The 19,787-nt window shown below is 36.0% G+C and overlaps 1 protein-coding gene across 1 annotated transcript; it reads left to right on the top strand.

Moving 5' to 3' along the window:
- The first annotated feature begins 258 nt into the window (after positions 1 to 258).
- On the top strand, positions 259 to 7,643 carry LOC127970501 (BSD domain-containing protein 1-like). Its single transcript, XM_052573098.1, has 11 exons — positions 259 to 333; positions 1,375 to 1,432; positions 1,806 to 1,922; positions 2,076 to 2,243; positions 2,341 to 2,395; positions 2,490 to 2,605; positions 2,705 to 2,773; positions 4,373 to 4,460; positions 4,622 to 5,032; positions 5,153 to 5,256; positions 6,917 to 7,643. Exons 1-11 carry the CDS (start codon positions 323 to 325, stop codon positions 6,947 to 6,949), a joined length of 1,230 nt encoding a protein of 409 aa, XP_052429058.1. The 5' UTR covers positions 259 to 322; the 3' UTR covers positions 6,950 to 7,643.
- The last annotated feature ends 12,144 nt before the right edge of the window (positions 7,644 to 19,787 follow it).

Raw genomic sequence — 19,787 nt, 5'->3', positions numbered from 1 at the left:
ATAAATTAGTTTATTGTGATTATATTGTGTTTATCGCTTTTGGCGGCCCCTACAGGTCGTCAGTGTAATGACAGTCATTTTCGCGTTTCCTCACAAATCTTGAGCCTTTGCGGTTGCCTTACCACGCAGTATAATTTTTTTATTTTTTTTACTAACCAATTTATGCACATTTTCTCTTTTTAGCGCAAGTTATTGATTTACATCACTATTAAACTAATTAATAAATTATCCTCACTTTGTTTAACACGGTGTTTATGAATATTATTTTGACGCTTTGGTGAGGTCAGAGTTCAGGCATTGCTGATGTCGTCATGCGCTGAAGATGGCAGACGGGTGAGTTTACAGCAAATATATGCTCACTTTGCACGATATAAATAACGTGTTGTCATTTAGCAACATTAATTTAACTCTAAAGAGTGCGTATCCGCATTAAAGAGATGTTTGTGACCTTTGTAAATGATGGGTTTTATTGGAGGATGTGAAGAAGGAAGTCAGACGGGTTTGTTTACAAAAATATCACAGAGTCATGAACAAAAACATGCATGTTACAGCCATCGTTATTAGTTATAATATTAATTTAAACCCATCTAATATTACATAAACAGGGCATAGATCATGTATATCACATTAAAGGGCTAAAATGTCATGGTGAGATATTGAATGAAGGACTCATAAAGCTCGTTTGTCACAGAATGTTCCAGACTGCCATTGTTGACAGAGCTGGAGTGATTAGAGTATGATCTACTGATGATCGATTGATTATATGTCTCATTCATATGATGTACTTTTTAATATCTACATCAAATATGTCAGAGATCAAATAAAAAAAAAATATATATATTTTTTAAGAATTATAGTCAAGATGCTATAACATTGTTTATTTTTGACAGTGTGTAAATAATCAAGTTGTAATTAATGACGTTTAAGTGCCAGAGTTTTACCAGAGGATAGTTCCTTAAAAAGAGAACTGATTCCTTAAATTACAACACAGGCCTTTTTTTTCCCCTGAAGTTATACAGCGTTTTAGTGCCACGTTGGAAAAAAAAATTTAATCTAAGATTACGAGAATGAAGTCGAAATGTTTCGAGAATGAAGTCGAAATATTACGATAATAAAGTTGAAATATTAAGAGAATGAAGTTGAAATGTTTCGAGAATAAATTCAAAATAATTTCGTAATATTTTGAGCTTATTCTCGAAACATTTCGACTTTATTCTCAAAATATTACGACTTTAATCTCGTAATCTTAGAATGATTATTTTTTCAACGTGGCACTAAAAAGCTGTCGTACTAATGATTCTGTATAACAGAAGTTACCCATATGTATCATTTGTGATGTTACTAAATGATTTGAATCACGTGTGATGGTCACAGGGAAGGAGGATGGTGGGGAGGCTGGCTGACACAGAGCTTCCAGGCCGTCAAAGACAAGGTGAGACAGATCCAGACCATAATCCAGATCAGATCCAGTGTGGACGTAACGTACAATACATTTTAAATCACACATTTGATTTCTTGTGTAATATTTTGTACAGAATTATTGTTGACACGTAATCTGTTCATTACCATTAATCAAATTTGGTTTCAGTCCTGCCTAAATTTGTATTAAAATGCATTTGTATGTCATTTAATAATAATTTATGAAATGTATGTGCCCGTTTGGTTTCAGATCTGCCTCTATTTGGTATTTTTCATGCAAATATTTCATGTTTATTCGAATGAATATATTTCGAAATTAATATAAGTGCTCATGAAATAAATAGTTATATGACTACTAATCATAAAATGATGGGTTGTCTCAACAGTCAGCTGAGGCATATGAGTTTATCAAGCGTGACCTGACAGAATTCTCCAGCGTGGTCCAACATGACACGGCATGCTCCGTTGTTGCAACAGCGAGCGCCATTAAGAGCAAACTGGCAGTAAGGAAACAGTTTTACAACACACCATAACAATGTTAATTCTTACCTTCTTACCTTGTTTAGTCTTCAGTGCTAAAGCTAGACATATCAACCCTTTAGTTCAGTATGTATATACAAACCCTAGCCACAAATGATAGTTTGCTTTTTTTTTAGGTTGAAAGTTCATCAGAGGCCACAGAAAAGGTGAAGAAGGGCATATCGAATATTCTGGGTGTGATCACAGACACTTTGTCCCCTCCCCCAGACATGACCATCGACTGTGACGTCATCACGCTGGTAGCCACTCCGTCAGGCACAACAGAGGTGTACGACAGCTGCAAGGTCAGCCACATCCACACATGTTAAAGAAATAATAGGTTAAATACATGCATATATATTTACATGTATAATTAAATTCATATACTGCATTTGCTCTCAGGCTCGACTCTACAGTCTTCAAGCAGACCCTGCTACATACTGCAATGAGCCTGACGGTGTGTAAATGCTTCATGTTTTAGATCTAGATCTCAAACATGGATGTTTTTTGAAGAGTTTTGAAGAGCATTCCATGTATTTTTCTCTTTCTAGGCCCTCCACAACAGTTCGATGCCTGGTTGTCCAGTTTCACACTGGAAGAGAGGAAAGCTGAGATCTCTGAACTGCTGGTCAACAGCCCCGCTCTAAGAGCTCTTTATGCTAAAATGGTATGATGCAACCTTTAATGCACTTCCTTACTGACCACGATTCATCTGTGCATGTTATTCCACCTAATAAAAACATTAATTTGCCCGTGTTGACGTCAGGTGCCGGCAGCAGTGGCTCATTCAGAGTTCTGGCAGCGGTACTTCTATAAAGTGTTCCAGTTGGAGCAGGTACAGCAGATCTGTGTCTAATACTGACCCTTGAGTTGACATCAGGCTTATGAGCTTATCTGAACACACACAGCTCAGGTGCTCAAACAACATAATGACAGGAAACTTACCAGCACAGCACTGTCTTTTGTTGAGGTTTCATATTTGCTCTAGGTGTGGTATCAAACACACATTCAGTTAGTTCAAGATTAAGATGAGAGCTCCATCTGCTGGTCATGTGTGTATATGCAGTTGTATATGCAGTATTTGGCAGCTGTTCTGTTCACACCAAAATTCAGGAACAGTTCACACCAAAATTCAAATTTGCTGAATATTTTAATATTTAATCACAGGCCATCCAAGATGAAGATGAGTTTGTTTCTTCATCAGAACAAACTAAACTGCTGATAAAAACATCACAATAATCCACAAGAATTCCTCACCCCTCCAGTCCATCAGTTATCATCTTGTGAAGTGAAAAGGGTTTTTAACTACATACCTCTGCTTCCGCTAAAATATGTCCTCTATCCATAATATTGCTTCCTTCACTGAACAAATCTTGTCTGAAACAGGAGAGAAATATACACCGATCAAGCACCATTTACAAATCTGTTCTGATGAACTAATAAACTCAACTGATGAGTTTTTATTGAAAACTGATATTTTTTTATTTTTTGGGAGAAACATTTCAGTTAGTCCCTCATTGTCAATACAATAATCAAAGGCCTCTTATATAGTTCCTGTTTATAGTTTTGTTATTCGAGATGTTTCCAGAACAGCATATTCTTTATTAAAAACAACAGTTGTTGAGAGAAAAAATATATATATATATATATTGCATTTTTTCTATTATTATTATTTTATTATTATTTTAAGATTTTGTTATTTTATTGCATATTTTAATTATAAATAAATCAAATTAATTCATTAACATCATTTTAAGTCACCTTGTAATTTTGGAAAGGCCCCTAATTGGTCTAAAAATGAATCTACGTAAGCAGTGCATTGATTATAGAATTTAATAATGTATTATAATAGTACCCAGTGTGTTAAACATTTCTTTCATAGCCAAAAAAACACAATTTTGAGTTTAATTTTTTTTTTTAAATCAAGTCAAATAATGTTCTGTTTGTGACTTCAGGCCGATATTGGGAACAAATTAAGTGTTGAAAGTTCACCTAGAAATGAAAATTCTGTTATTTGCTCTATTTATTTTTAAACTTATTTATTTTTAAACTTATTTATTTACTAACTGCTTGTTTTAAAAAAAATATATATTTCTATTCTTCTTGTATTTAATTTTTTTATGCAATTAACAAAAGCAAAAGAGGCATCTTACACTAGCTTGCTCTATTCTTTTTCTATTCTATTGGTTTTCTTTTATTACATTTTTACTTGCTATGTTCACTGTGTTAAACTAACTGAGACTTGTTATAGCATAGCACAACATTGCTCTTTTCTTGATTTTGATTGCTTCTATTGTCTTCATTTGTAAGTCTGCTAAATGACTAAAAGTTGTCATTAATGTTTATTTGGTGGCATTTTAAGGGATGCACAGGTATATTTATAAAATGGCACAGTACCTTGTACCTTATTAATCTAAAATGTGTGTGTTTCTAGGAGGAGGCCAGGAGAGTAGCACTGAAGCAGAGAGCAGAGCAGACGGATCATTCTGAGAGTCTTGGCTGGGAGGAAGAGGACGAAGAAGGTTTGGCTAAAATTAGCATCATTTTTTATTTTTAGTGGAAAGTGTCAAGCATACTAGCTAGTTTAACCTTGCTGTTTATTTGCCTTAAAAGAGAGCTCACAAGGTTTTAGAACAGAGCATTTGTGTTCCTTTATCACCATCCTTCTTCTCTCTTTCTCTAGGTGAGTTTCTCGGGGCCACGTCTTCCTCTCGCTTAGATTTCACGCCACCTGTCGAAGAGGCATGTGTCCCTTCATTAACAAGAGACGCCACTCCTGAAAGCTCTTCACCCGCTCAAGTGGTGGTTTCCACCAGCAACGTAGCATCTGACGTCACTCCCTCCGCAAGCAGCGACAGCGTCAGTTTCTCCACCCAGATCGAGAATCAAGCAGACTCCGTCACCATCAGAGTCACGCAGCCATCGCCCGCTGCAGACCAGGTCTCTCAGAAACTCTCAGAGGCCAGTCTTCAGGAGTCGTTCCCAGAGGAGCGACCCTCACAGACCGCCAGAGAGGACGTAGCTCAAGACCTCCGACTGTTTGAGCTCAACTCAGACAGCGGCAAATCCACCCCCTCCAATAACGGCAAGAAAGGTGAAACTGTTTTTTTTAATAAAGATATCGATTAAACAACAACAACTAACTTTTAAACTGTAGCACATGATTTGGTATGAATGAGGTATTGAATTCTGATGTTCTGATGTGCACATGTAGGATCCAGTACAGATGTCAGTGAAGACTGGGAGAAGGATTTCGATCTGGATATGACAGAAGAAGAGGTTCAGATGGCTTTGTCTAAAATAGACGCAACAAAAGAGGTTTGTTCTTCACGACAGTTAGTCAAGTAAATATGATGAAGCTCTTTACACCATGTTTAGAAATAATACTATTTTACTTCTTATTTTCTGAAGATTGGACAGTTACTAAACTGTGTTCTTTTTCTTCATTTGGTAGATGTTTGTATCTAAGATAAAGAATTTGTTTCACTGAGTTTAGATGTCTGGTGCATGGCCAGTTCAAAGTTCTTGTTTTAGGAGATTAGTTGATTGATGTGCGAGTAGGATGCCTCTTATAGTATGTTTTCTGTGGCTTATCAGGATGCTTTAGCATTAACAAGTCAAGTAGCCTTTATTTTTATAGTGCTTTATACAATACAGATTGTTTCAAAGCAACTTAATGGTATAAAACAGAGATAGATCAAATATGCGTCAAATTCTGCTGTAAAGCAGCTCTAATAACACAATAGTGTCATTATTCAGCCCCAAAACAGTTCGGTTCAATAACTGTTTAAAATCTATCAGTTATGAAACCAGGTCAGTGATAAACAGCTTTGCTAAAGAGAGCAGTGTAGATATTTATCGCAACGCAGTTCAGTGTTCAATAAGTGTCAGTGTTGCAAGATTTGTAAATTATGAACAAACTAGATTCAGCTATGAAGCAGTTCTACAGAAGACTATAGTGTTATTATTCAGCTTGATTTAGTTTGCAGTAAATGCTGCTCCATCTCTGCAAGCGCAAGAGTCAGAGCTGCTTATAACATGATTAATAACAATAAAAGAAATGGTTTTATACCTAAAAAAAATGGTACACATCTTATAAAATATCATGTTTTAATTGTTATTTTTTTAGTATTATTTTTTTTTCACAGTTGTATGTGCATGTTAAAAGTACCATTCCGTAAGTAAGAATGATCCTGAACAAAATAAAGATAAATGTCTTGGCATATGATGTGGTAACTGACCCATTTAGATAAGAGTAAATGGAGTGCAAAATTGTAAGAGCAAAGAAAGACAGAGCTGTACATATTGGATTATTTCGGAAACTTTTCTGTTCCTTACATGCACAACGAGACATTTGCAACATGTTTTTTTTTTTTTTTTTTTACACATACTGATTGGTTCTATGCAGTCAATCCATTTCGCAGTTCTTTAAACTGTTGTTTTCGCTTGCAAACCACTGTTCACAGGCTTGCAGTGCTTTTGACCGTCTTTTGGCGAAATCAACGTGCCAGAAGTATAAACGTGGAAAAATGGATGTCAGAAGAATGCAGATCATATTTATTTTGCGTTAGCATTTAGCTGCAGTTTCACATTACATGAATTACACTTACGAATAACAGTAAAATGGTGCAAATATTTTTTTATTGCGCTTGAGACCAGATTTACACCTTTACAATGTTTCTCCTGCACATGCAAATTTAATTTAAACTTATGGTCTTATGTACACTTCCACAAATATTACCGTGTGCATGCAAATCTTTGACGTCATTTTACCTTCATAAAAAAGTTTACGAAAACTACAGTTTAACTTGCAATGTGGTCATAAGTTTGTCTGACAACCTCCAAATGATTTTTGAGTGGTTCGATTACAAGACATTTCAGATTATGTGCTGTACATTTGTGATGTGATCACCCCAGAGGAATGGCAATACCAGGTGTAGTAATAAATTCCGTTTTTATTATGTTATGTCTTTACCAGTTGGAAGATGAGGACTGGGAGAACTGGGAGTGAGAATCTGGTGGAGGGAAATCTGGCCTGATATCGACGTTGCTGTCCCCAAAGTGAACCATGCTTAATATATATATATAAAACTCCTAGTCTACGGCCACACCTGCTCATACATCCAGTCCAGTGAGCGGGTCACCTCCTGCAAGTGAAATTTACTCTCTAGCTAAACACATGTCCACCAAGCAGTGATGTGAAGTGTGAGGAGGTGATCCGGTCTCATTCTGGCTGTCCTAAAAGATGACCTGCGGTGAAACACGAAGACTGAGCAGAGAAAGCACGTATCAGTTAATGAGGAGAGGTCACCTCGTAATGCCATTTGTAACTGCCGTATGTACATTAATGTTATTCTTCTTTGGAGATTTCAGTGGGAGAATGGAAATTAACTGCCGGGGCTCCTGATTAGCTGTAATTTATTAAACTGTTCATCATTCTTCTAGGATTAGAAAATAATCCTTCACATGAAAAACATATGTAAGTTATGTTTCTTTCTTTTTTTGGCATAGAGGCTTCTTTTTTTCATTTAGTTTCTCTTGAAATGCTAACACCTTTAATCTCATGCAAGTTATTGTGGTATTGAGAATGGAGATGGAGAGATGCTTCGTTTATTCTGCTGATGCTGTATGGCCTTGTTCAGTGTTGTGTGGAATGAAAAAATGTCATGCAAAAATTACAAAAAAAAGTACTTTCACTAAATGCACCTGTTGTTCCTGTGCTGTCCACTTTATTTCCCTGTCTTTGTCTTCATCTTCTCATAGACTGAAATTGTACTTGTGATAGATCGTCCAGATGATCATGGGTCACTTGGCTTACTCTCCGTAATATAAAGACCATTTGAGTTCCCATTTATTTGACACTTAAATAACACTTTGTATCAATATCTAATAATCTTTATCTTTATCTTTCTTTGTTTAATGTGACCTGTATTTTAAACTGTGCAAGAAGCATTCAGAATTAAGTTAAATTTTTCGCCTGTACTGTACTGTTATTTTTAAACATGGTCACAATTAAAAGTTTTCATGGACGAAATGTAGTAATTTCAATAGAATTCACCACGCAGATTTCACAACGGGGTCACTCGAATTCACTTAGCAACAGAAAGCTGCTTGGTTTGATATTTCTTAAGGCTTTGTTTGAAAGTGACTAAAAAAAAAAGAAAAGAAAAAACAACAACAAAAAACTATATATACATATATTAGTGGTGGGCATAGATTAATTTTTTTAATCTATATTAATCTCACTGTAATCTTGAAATTAATCTAGATGGCTCATTTGAATTCTGCCGAAGGCATTCAGAACAGTGGCGTAGGGAGTGCCTGTGCCACCCACAGTGGCAGCTGGCACACCTAAAATTGATGCAGAATTATTTTTTATAGTCTCAATAAGATCGGCACTTCGGAGCATGTTCGCGACTCGGTTGATTCAGATCGGCACTTCGGAGCCTGTTCGCGACTCGGTTGATTCAGATCGGCACTTCGGAGCATGTTCGCGACTCGGTTGATTCAGATCGGCACTTCGGAGCCTGTTCGCGACTCGGTTGAATCAGATCGGCACTTCGGAGCATGTTCGCGACTCGGTTGATTCAGATCGGCACTTCGGAGCCTGTTTGCGACTCGGTTGATTCAGATCGGCACTTCGGAGCATGTTCTCGACTCGGTTGATTCAGATCGGGACTTCGTAGCATGTTTGAGATTTTTTCAAATTCAGATCTGGACATCGAAGCAGGAAGTGTTTGTCAAACAGTTAATTGGTGATAAATTAATATTTGGACTTGAGGCTTTTTTTTTTACCTGTCGATTCAGCATGTCGGGTGATATCAGCTAAATTGGGCCACTTTTTGGTAAATCGTTTGGGACAATAATACAATACCATAAATGCCTATTCCATGTGTATTTATGATCAATAATGACTGTTTTTGATAATTTTGTGTTGAAATTATGTAATAAAATATAATTATTTAGGCCCTATAGTTCTTGAAACATCAGTTGTGCCAACTTTTTTTGCATGAGCAGTTTAAGGTAAAATGGGCCAGCTGTTCAGGTAAAATGGGCCTGTCAAACTGCAAAGGGAAATAGTAATTTATCATCAATTTTAATTTCAAAACAACTGCTTATACAGCCACATAACATTTAAACTGCATTAAACAAACATATCCATATGTGCCATTAAAAAAATATATACATTTTGGGTGCAAACCCACATATTCAAATGTGCAATTAAAAAAGTCGATTTTGGAACAACATAGATCAGTGAACTGATGTCAGTTGTGTGTTTGTGTGTGGGTGTGTATGCGTGTGTTTTTTGTGTGTGTGTGTGTGTGTGTGTGTGTGTGAACAATACATTTAGAACAAAATGTGCAAATTACAAAAATTCACATTCAAAATTGATAACTGATAACTGATTTGTATGTGTGTGTGATATATATTAGTGGTGGGCATAGATTAATTTTTTTAATCTATATTAATCTCACTGTAATCTTGAAATTAATCTAGATTAATCTAGCCACGGGTGTGCCTGTGCCACCCACAGTGGCAGCTGGCACACCTAAAATTGATGCAGAATTATTTTTTATAGTCTCAATAAGATCGGGACTTCGGAGCCTGTTCGCGACTCGGTTGATTCAGATCGGGACTTCGGAGCCTGTTCGCGACTCGGTTGATTCAGATCGGCACTTCGGAGCATGTTCGCTACTCGGTTGATTCAGATCGGCACTTCGGAGCATGTTCGCGACTCGGTTGATTCAGATCGGCACTTCGGAGCATGTTCGCGACTCGGTTGATTCAGATCGGCACTTCGGAGCATGTTCGCGACTCGGTTGATTCAGATCGGCACTTCGGGGCCTGTTCGCGACTCGGTTGATTCAGATCGGCACTTCGGAGCCTGTTCGCGACTCGGTTGATTCAGATTTGCACTTCGGAGCCTGTTCGCGACTCGGTTGATTCAGTTCGGCACTTCGGAGCCTGTTCGCGACTCGGTTGAATCAGATCGGGACTTCGGAGCCCGTTCGCGAGTCGGTTGATTCAGATCGGGACATCGGAGCATGTTTGAGATTTTTTAAAATTCAGGTGGACACACTCTAGACTCAATCATCAGTAGGGCTCTAAACTTTTAATACATTGATTAGAATATGTGTGTTACCCAAATAAAATAATGACTAAAAGTAACGTTAAGGCTTTGAGAACGGATTTGGTTGGTGGTGCATTAGACCAGGGGCTCATCTCTTGTTTCCAAAATATGGCGTTATTTTATGGCGTTATTTCCGTGTCAAATGTCAAGAGCGCATTATTGTTGCGCGAAAATACATTAATAATGCGCGAATCTCTCTCCTCGAGCGCGTAATATAATGTGCGGAACGCGAATCTCTCTGCTCGCGCGCGCTCTCAGTTTTAAGTGCAGGCATACTCTCTGATGAGCGAGCCCAGAGAAAATTCTTACAAGAGCAACGTATCTGAGAGCGCGCGCCCAGTTCCCGCGCGCAAGCAGAGAGATTTGCGCTCGCGCATTATATTAATGTACTTTCGCGCTACAATAATGCGCTTTCGACATATATATATATATATATATATGTCGATCGAAAGCGCATTATTAGATTTATAATATATATATATATATATATATATATATATATATATATATATATATATATATATATATATATATATATATATATATATTCTAAATCTAATTCCTAACGCTTATTAATATTCATTCTGCGACTCTCTGGAAACAAGGAGATGATGACATGCGATCTAAATATAACTTCAGGAGAAACATCTTTAAGCAAGCATAATTAAAACATAAGCCTCATTTACAGTATTTTAGTTGCTTTAATCAATGCAGCATACATTGGCTGCAATGCGTTTTTATGAGAGTAGCAGCTTCTTTTGGGGACAGCAGATGGCAGACTTGACCAAAACCTGTGGTTGAAGCGAAGAAGGTACAGTTACACCCCCCCCCCCCAAAAAAAAAATATTAATATTTGTCCCTTTGTATTAAGTTATTACTTGGTGCTTGGTTGATAAGGTTAATTTCAGCTCATTTTCTCAGTTTAAAGCTTATTGTGAGTGAGGAGTGTTTTTTTGTTGTTGTTGTTAGCATACTTCATGGCAGTGTTTGGGACTGTGTTTTTATTGCTTACTGTTTTCTTTTAATGCTATTTTCTGTATACATTTAAAAAGTAGTGTATGGCACAGTTCTAAACTTAAAAACTGTTGTCACAAGGCCTCGCTCTGGTGAATGTTTAATTCAGTGATTGGTGTGCAGTCATCTCAGAAATGGTTATTTTGCATTTTTTTTAATCTAATTTCATGTAATGCTTGTGTCTGAAAAGTCTGGAGAAAAAAAGTAAAAAAGAAAAATAGCTGTTGACTACCTCTAGACCTATATCTCAATTTACCTTTATACCACTTAAGTTCTGGGACAGGCTGCATTTAAAAGTTAATGAGATAAAATAAGTTCACCATGAAATTGCAGATGAAATACATTCTTTGTCATCTGGTTATGATTATTAATACCTAAAACCCCTTTATCTAAACACATTTTTTAAAACACATTTGGTGTAGTTCTGAACCAAATCTTCCTTCAGAAATGTAGGATGTGGTCAATTTTAGCCATTATAGTGTGCATGATCTGCACTTAGTAGTAGACCATCCAGTTACATTTGGAATACTTATTTCAGCATACTATAGTTTAGGATACAAAAATACTAATTTCAAATACTATTTAGGGCAGGTGGTATGTGAGATGGGACACAGCATTATTCTAGTTTAATGCATTGCATTGTGGGATACTGTTCTGAGCAATGTGTTATGTTGTATACTGCTCATTTTAGCCAGTGGTACTGTATGTGCAAAAACATAAAGGTGGTTAAATAGTTACGTGAAAGAAAATACCAATCATAATTTAGTTTGCAAATATTACATTGACATCATTCCTGTGAGTTATATTTTGAAAGTTTGAAAAGTCCATGAATGTTTGTCAAAAGGGAGAGCTTGAGATTTTAAATGTATAAAAAATGTAATATATGAATATAGACTGCTGAATAGAAGTTGTTCAAGTTGAATTAACTGCGCAACAAACCCTAACCATAATTCTTAGGAACATCAAAAAGCCTTTCAGGATCTAGAAATGTTATGTGTTTAGAGAAAGTGTGCTTTAGTATTTGAGAAGTAGTGAGTTGGAAAGATATTGAAAAAAGAGAAACAGGATGAGTCGTGGTGGCTCATTATTCCATTCCTATACGTTTAACCAAGCCCATTAAAAATAATGAGATTCTTAATGAACTCTTCTCATCACTCTTTAACTTTCTTGTCAGTCTAAAACCCTTTCAGTTAATTCAGCCGTCTTCAGCCTTGAAACTTGAAGAGTCCTTCACTGTTTTACACACACACACCTGATCGTTCTTCAGTTCCTGAGCTTTGAACAGCAGGTTTGTGAAGTATTTCTGTCCGAATGCCGGTGATGTTGGCCGGTTTTTGTTCTTTTCAATATTCACTGGGTTTATCAGAGTTTAGAGGGACAATGACATATAAGTGACTAGAACTTTGGCTCTTTCTCTGTATTTTTACATTACTTCACATGCCATTGTCATACTCGCATGTAAATAGCATAAAGAAATCCTACCTGCAATGTATCTACTGTAGTATGAAGTGTACAATATTGAGTTGAATATGTTTAAATGTATGCATTTAGCAGATGCTTGTATTCAAAGAGACTTAAAGGGTACATAACATACACAGTTTCACCTAATCTCATGTTAATCTTGAGTACCTATAGAGTAGTACTGCATCTTTCATATCTCAAAAAAGTATTTAGTTTGATCATATTTATAAAAGAAAAATACAGCTTTCCGATTCTCTCCGGAAAAAGCCGATACACTCCGTTGCTGCCCCGGAAAAACAAACTGCAATTCCTGTTCATGTAATGCTCGGTTATTGGTGAAGCTGAATACAGTAAACTCTCCCTCACATCCAAAAATGCACTTATTTGGAGACATTCTCAAACAAATCCTATGCAGCGCTGCAGATGATTTTGAAGCGTGTTGATGTGCGCCGTCTCGTTCTCCTCTGGTCAATGTGTGTGCGCTGGTGTGCTGTTCCAAGAGAAATGCTCATATAAGGACTTCCGTTCTCGTCTACGTCATTAGATCCACGATCGAAAAAAACAGCTGAAGTTTGTACCAACCTGGAAGTAAGATTTTCAGCACAGAAATTCTCAGTCATTCGTCCAAATTATTATTTTTTAAACTTAATATGTGTGTGTGTGTGTGTGTGTGTGTATAGACTGCTTTGAAGCCCGTTTCTTCCGTATTACAAAATATATATATAATAATAATATTAGTAATTTTTGACTGTTAATTATTGGATAAAGTCAAAATGTCAAAAATTCTTTTTATCTATCAAAAAGTCTTTTTTTTATCTTTTTGACTTTTTAAGGCATCAGTGTATGGTAAAAGGTAATAATAATGACAAAAATAAATAAATAATAATAATTATAAGTATGACAAATCTTGCTAGTCCAAATCATTTGGTAAACCATTATTATTAATTATGACATAATTGGCAAGTCTTTATCTCAAAATTGTGACTTTTATCTCACAAGTTTGACTTTTTATAAAAAAAAATATATATATATATATATATATGGTGAGAAACACATACAATATTGAAAAGTATTCATATAGTGTATATGGTTACGTTTAATAATATTTACAATCCAAACATTGTTGTTGCATATATTATTCTCTGTGAATAAAACATGTTATGCTGCCTGAATTTGGCCTAAAGAAGGTATATTAGATAGCAAGAAAATTAGCCATTGTGAGATCTAAAATGTGCAGAAAGAGACTTTAATATAGCCCAGTAACCTTTAGTATTTAACACATTTAGAAAGCTGACTTTGGTATAATGGTTTGCGTCTGCTGTAGTAATTCAGATCTGACCACACTGGCACACACTGCTCTACATCACTTAGGTTGGCATCTCATTCGGGTTTGCAATGCTGCGGTTGGCATCGTTTGTATTTAATTGACCTGCCATGCCTTTGCCAGTGTTTGCTTTAGGTCTAATCAGTGTGAGGTAGACGACGTGGCAGAGATCTGTGTTCGTTTGGCTTGGCAGCACTGAGGGTAAATCTCTCGAGCTCGAGGAGGGCAGCCTGGGATTTTCTCCATTGGTTTTGGCATCACTCTTATGGAATGGTGTCATTATGTTTAAAGCTCCTGTTGCTGTGAAGATGTCAAATTTACATTTTACAACTTTGGTTTGAAATCTCATGAGGCAACCCTCAAGCAGCCCGTGTTATTCTTTCAAGTTTTAAAGTTCATATTTCTTCTCTTATTTTTTTAAATAGGGTTCCCATTAAAATATACTAGGTAATATCCTAATATGTTTGGCTGTAAAATATTTAATTGGCTAGAAAATGACCCTTCAACATTTTTTTGCAAGCGATCGGTTGCTCTTGTAAATGCAATCACTATAAAATTATTTTTTAAAAATCTTTATCCAGTAATCACAAACGAAGTGTGGGAACCCTGGTTTTAGCTCACTGCTTCAGTTGCTAACTAGTGTGGTCTCCCTCCAGGTGGTCCATGTTCTATTATTTAGAGAGAAAAAAGAAGAAAAAAGCTCCAAACTGGGAGGCACACTATCAGGAGAAGACTGGGAGAATGGTTACCATAGAAACAATGCTGTCATCTGTATTCCTGAGGCAGACTGTCGAATTGAGCCGCGTCCTTCATTTCTCTGCTCTGTCAGGAATGGATAGTGTTAGAAGATTTTTCCTGACAAGGCTGTTGCTATATTGATGCTGTTTTTATTGCCACCTGTTTGGGTGCAAGATTTCCTAACAAAATCGAGCTGTACATGTAACTTGTAGTGACAGAATCCAGTTAAAGCCAGCTTCTGATGCTTTCTAGCTGGTCCATGGCTGCAACTTCAGATTATTAGTAATGTTGGTAAATGAGAGCTAGATTAAGTTCTATTTTTTTTTTGTGATTATTATTATTATTTTTATTTTTTTTTAAGAACAGCAACAAACCATCTACCATGTAACAAAAATATACTGTATATTACTTAAACCTTTATTTTAATTTTTTTTTTAGCCTGCTAGTTTGCTTTTCTTCATGGAAAAATGTTAGTATGAGCATGTTGCTTTTTTTCAATCTCTCTGAGCTTGCTGCAAATGTATGAAATATTGGTCACACACACACACACACACACACACACGCACGCAAGCACGAACGCACGCACACACACACACACACACATTATAAATAATGTTTTGTTAAATCATAATATAAAAAGTAATAATTTTGACATAAAAGTCATTTATATGATGAAAACATAATTATAGGATAAAAACATTATGAGGTCATTCTAATATAATTATGATCTATGATTATGACTTAATTTTAAGGTCAAGTTCTCTTCAGCCACGACGTGCGTTTCTCTTACAGATCTTACAGATCAATATTTGACAAATTAACAAAAAAACATTAGAAATGTATATCGAATATATTTCTAAATGCCACACAGTGCAGTAAGAGTGTATTTTATTAATGAAAAATTCTTCAATAGTTCGTCATACACTGGTGTTCTTATAGCTCTGTCTGGACTTTGTACTTGTCTTGTTACTTAGAAGGACTATTGATAGATCACAGATCTTGTATTAGTGCCAGATTGGTGTATTTCTCACAATATCTCTTTTTTTCTCATCCATAAGCATGAATGGGGGCATAGGAATGCTGCCAGCAGCGATGGAACCATGCTTGCCACTGAGGAATCCTGGGAATGTTTCCTCTAATCAGCCGAGAATGGCATACAAAGAGTCTCTTTTCCTCTCCTCTTAAGCCCTGAAGGCAGAGACACAATTTTCAGAGATTTTGTGGGTATTGTGTGTGTCCCAAGTGCTCTGAAAGATGAAAATGAGTTTGGGAAGTTTAAGCTGTTTTGAAACACTCAAAGATGGAGTTTATCCTCAAAGCTACGCCGATCAGAGAATTCAGTCTACTGGAATACAGTTCATTAGTAAGCTGTTTCACCATCAAAAATAGTACTTAATTATTGCAAATAAAAGTTCTGCTTGATCCACTATAATGTGTTTACACTGGGCTCAATATGTGTCTACACCAGCTTTCTAACAAGCTTTAAAAGCATAGTTCACCCAAAATTTCAACTTTGTCATATACTCACCTATGTTGAGTATATGACATTATTTTATTAAGCATTTTGAAATCGGCAGACGACAAAACTGCTGTGCTTATTTATAATAAACCAAACCTTTTCAGACCTAAATGTATCTTTAGAGCTCATCGGCATAAATGCATGATTGATTCTCAGAACGACCGGCCAATCAGGGTAGCTTTCTAACAGTTTATTATCTCAAATAATCAGACTGAAAAATCACAGACAATGCCTTATGATTAAGCCTCATAAAGACTGATTCTTGTGAGAACACAATAGAGCCGAGACCACACACACATCCGTCTGCGTCTGTATGTCCTCAGGGAATGTCAGCCCCTGTGTCATGGCACTCGTTTATCTGCTCTATCACTCTGAGAGCCAGAGAGAAAGAGTCTAAGATAATGAAACCATGTCTCTGAATATGATGGATGATCAGAACAAATGTGAAATCTGAGCATGCTCTGCACGTTCTCTCTCTTTTCATCCGCCAGATAAACCACAGCGAGGAGACAAGAAACAAATGAAAGAGCTGAAGGAAGGAAACAAGATACTTCTACAATGATTTTTACTGCATGTTCCTCAACTTCTCCATAAACCTCAGTAACAATTTAGATTAGTTTTCCCTCAATAAACTCCTAATTTGCTGCTTGTTTGTTTTAAGTAAGGTAGTTGTTGTGGTAGTTGTGTTTAGGTACAGGGTAGGGTAAAATAATCTAGAGTATGGTCATGCATTAATATGTGATATACAGTAAGTACTAATAAATAGCCAATATGCTAGTAATATGCATGCTAATAAACAAGTAATTAATAGTGAATAGTGTTACCTAATCCTCTATCAACATTACAGCATATGTTTGTTATTAAATATCTAGTTTCAAGCAATTTCTGTTTTCAACACTGACATTAAGAAATGTTTCTTGAGCAGCAAATGAGTATTTTAGAATGATTTCTGAAAACACTGAAGACTGAAGAGTAATGATGCTGAAAATTCAGCTTTACATCACAGGAATAAATTACATAAAATATATGAGAATGGAAAATTGTAAATTGTTTAAATTATAATATTTTTTCACAACATAACAGTTTGTATAGTTTTGATCAAATAAATGCAGTCCGGGTGAGTATAAGAGACTTTTGAACAGTTTTGATCGTCACATCAAAGCCAACCTGAGATGTTTCTGATCTCTGGCCTACTAATATATATATATATATATATATATATATATATATATATATATATATATATATATATATATCTTTAGTTCATGTTGAAAAAGCTGGGTTGCTCCATCATGGGGGGTGCTATGTTGAGATCCCTAGACTAAAATTTAGTTGAACTTACACTACCTCAAACATTGACATTTTCCAGAGAACATCGACTTGATATGTTGTGCATTGGTCAAACATCACGTAAACCTCCCGGCTCCTCCAGATGCTGATGCTGTTGTATTGACTGCTTAGAAAAATGAATAAAAGTTACTTAATTGGAGTATAACAGAATGTGCTAATGGATGTCACACAGCTGCACCAGATGTGATTATCTTCACCCGGTTGTGCTCTACATGCACACATGGAGATGTTTAATTGTGTCATTAAAGCCACTCACATGTTAGGGATGGAAAAATGCAGTGTTTTCACACAAATGATGGAATTATTTGCTCATAAAGGCAGATCTCCCCGCTGACCACGTCTCTAACATCTGCTATCCATTACACGTGCCCTCTCTCTGACTCTCTCTCTCTCTCTATCTACGCGTCTGTTATTCTTTGGTCTTATCTTTGCACTCGTTCCTCATGACGTGATCAGCAGATGAAGAGTGTCTCTGCCTGTGTCCTTTTCTTTCTTTCCAAGTCTTCCAAGTGATGTACCGTCTCCAAAGCAGCCATTGTTTATTTCCATGTCATCTTTGTCTTTCTTTTCATGTCTATTTTGTGTCTCTCTCATCTTTTGTTCCTTCAGTGGATGAACGTTGTGTTGGAGGTTGGGGTTTTCCTTATCTGTAGAGGAACAGATCTGGATTTGTGAAGCTGCACACACATGCACACATCCAGTTTTCATTTCCTCATGAGCGTTAGTGTCTGTGTCACACTAACTACACATGCTGAGTAAAATCATCCATCATTTTACATTTTTTTTAGAAACAACATTAATTCGATTGCCTATATTACTGTTCATGTCAAGAACACATTAACGCTGCTTTAATGTGCTGTCTTGGTAGGTAGCTCACTAGGTTTATAACAGCTCTAATGATGAGCGATCCTCACATGAGGAGAGAGATAGAGATAGTCTTGGTCGTCTGCTGTGTGTTCAGTGTGCGGTTTCCATTGAGAGGAAATGAAATATTGTTTTGAAAAGCTCTATATGTTTTTCTCATCAAGCTCTTTGCCAGCTAATTAAAATCTTTAGGTTGTATGAATATTTTAAATTATGTTTTTTTTTTGTGTCTTTATTTTTTAAACTGTTTTTACAGTTGAACCATTAATTAATGTAATATAATAATAATTTTGGATTACGTAAGATTTTTTCACATTAAATTAATACTATAATTCAGCAAGGATACATTAAATTGACCAAAAGTGATAGTTAAGACATTTATAATGTTAAAAAAGATTTTGATAGTCATTATGTATAATGCATTATGCAAGGTATTGGTAATGTCGTTAAAATGCATTATATCATTTGAAGGGTTGTTTTTTGTGTGTGTGTGTTTTAATGCATTGCAATTTATGAAGGTGTTACAATGTGTAAATAAGTGTTATTATAACTGTGGTTACAATTATTCATAAGATCAATGCATTATAAGGGATAATTTATGCATTCATACTACTTTTCTAATGCATTATATATAAAGCATTTAATACATTCTTAGTAAGATTCATGTTTCAAATAATTGAAAAAACTTTTCATTAAACTCTCTTCATTAAATAATCCTGATTTTTTTTTTTTTTTGCAATTAAGCAGCACAACTGTTTTCATCATAATATTACTGAATGTGTTTTAATGATAATATTACTGAAGTATTCTGAAACCTTTTCTTTTTTTGCATTACAAAAATGAGAATACGCTTTTATGCTTTGCTGTATTGAGAATGTCACATCAGTTTAAGAGCAGTATATGTTTTATATGGTGCAGAATGTATTCTTGACAGTTCTGTCGGATTCACCCAAGCAGATGGGATGCTTTTCTAGTTAGCAATGTGACAATGAGATGTCTTGGAAATAACGTAACAGTCAGTCAGTGTGGAGTGGTAAATAAGTGAGTGTGATTTTCTCGCTGGGCTGTTAGTAACACATGTGGCATGTGGGAATCTGAGCAATGATGTTGTGTTTGTCAGTCCTATAAAGACTGCGAAATATGTTTCCTAATTGGACTGGTCCTCTAACCACTAAGTGCTGAAAGTTGTGCTCTGCTATGTGCAGTGCTGCACATTCTACAGTGTGTGTGTGTGTGTGTGTGTGTGTGTGTGTGTGTCTGTCAGTGTGTGCTGTTTTGGCTAGGTGGCACTGTGTCTCTGAGTATGATTAACAGTTGTTCCTGTCTGCTGTCAGCCATTTCAGCATGTCATTTCTGACTGGGCTGTTCACATCTCCTTTAAGTGCCCACATGAAATCTGCATGCTCTTTTTCATGCTTTCTGCTCTGACTGGGGAAGATATGTACAAA

The sequence above is a fragment of the Carassius gibelio genome, chromosome B13 (genome assembly GCF_023724105.1).
Source record: "Carassius gibelio isolate Cgi1373 ecotype wild population from Czech Republic chromosome B13, carGib1.2-hapl.c, whole genome shotgun sequence".
In the NCBI taxonomy this organism is placed as follows: Eukaryota; Metazoa; Chordata; class Actinopteri; order Cypriniformes; family Cyprinidae; genus Carassius; species Carassius gibelio.
Note: the sequence above shows the minus strand (reverse complement) of the source record. Positions and strands in the feature narration are given on the sequence as shown.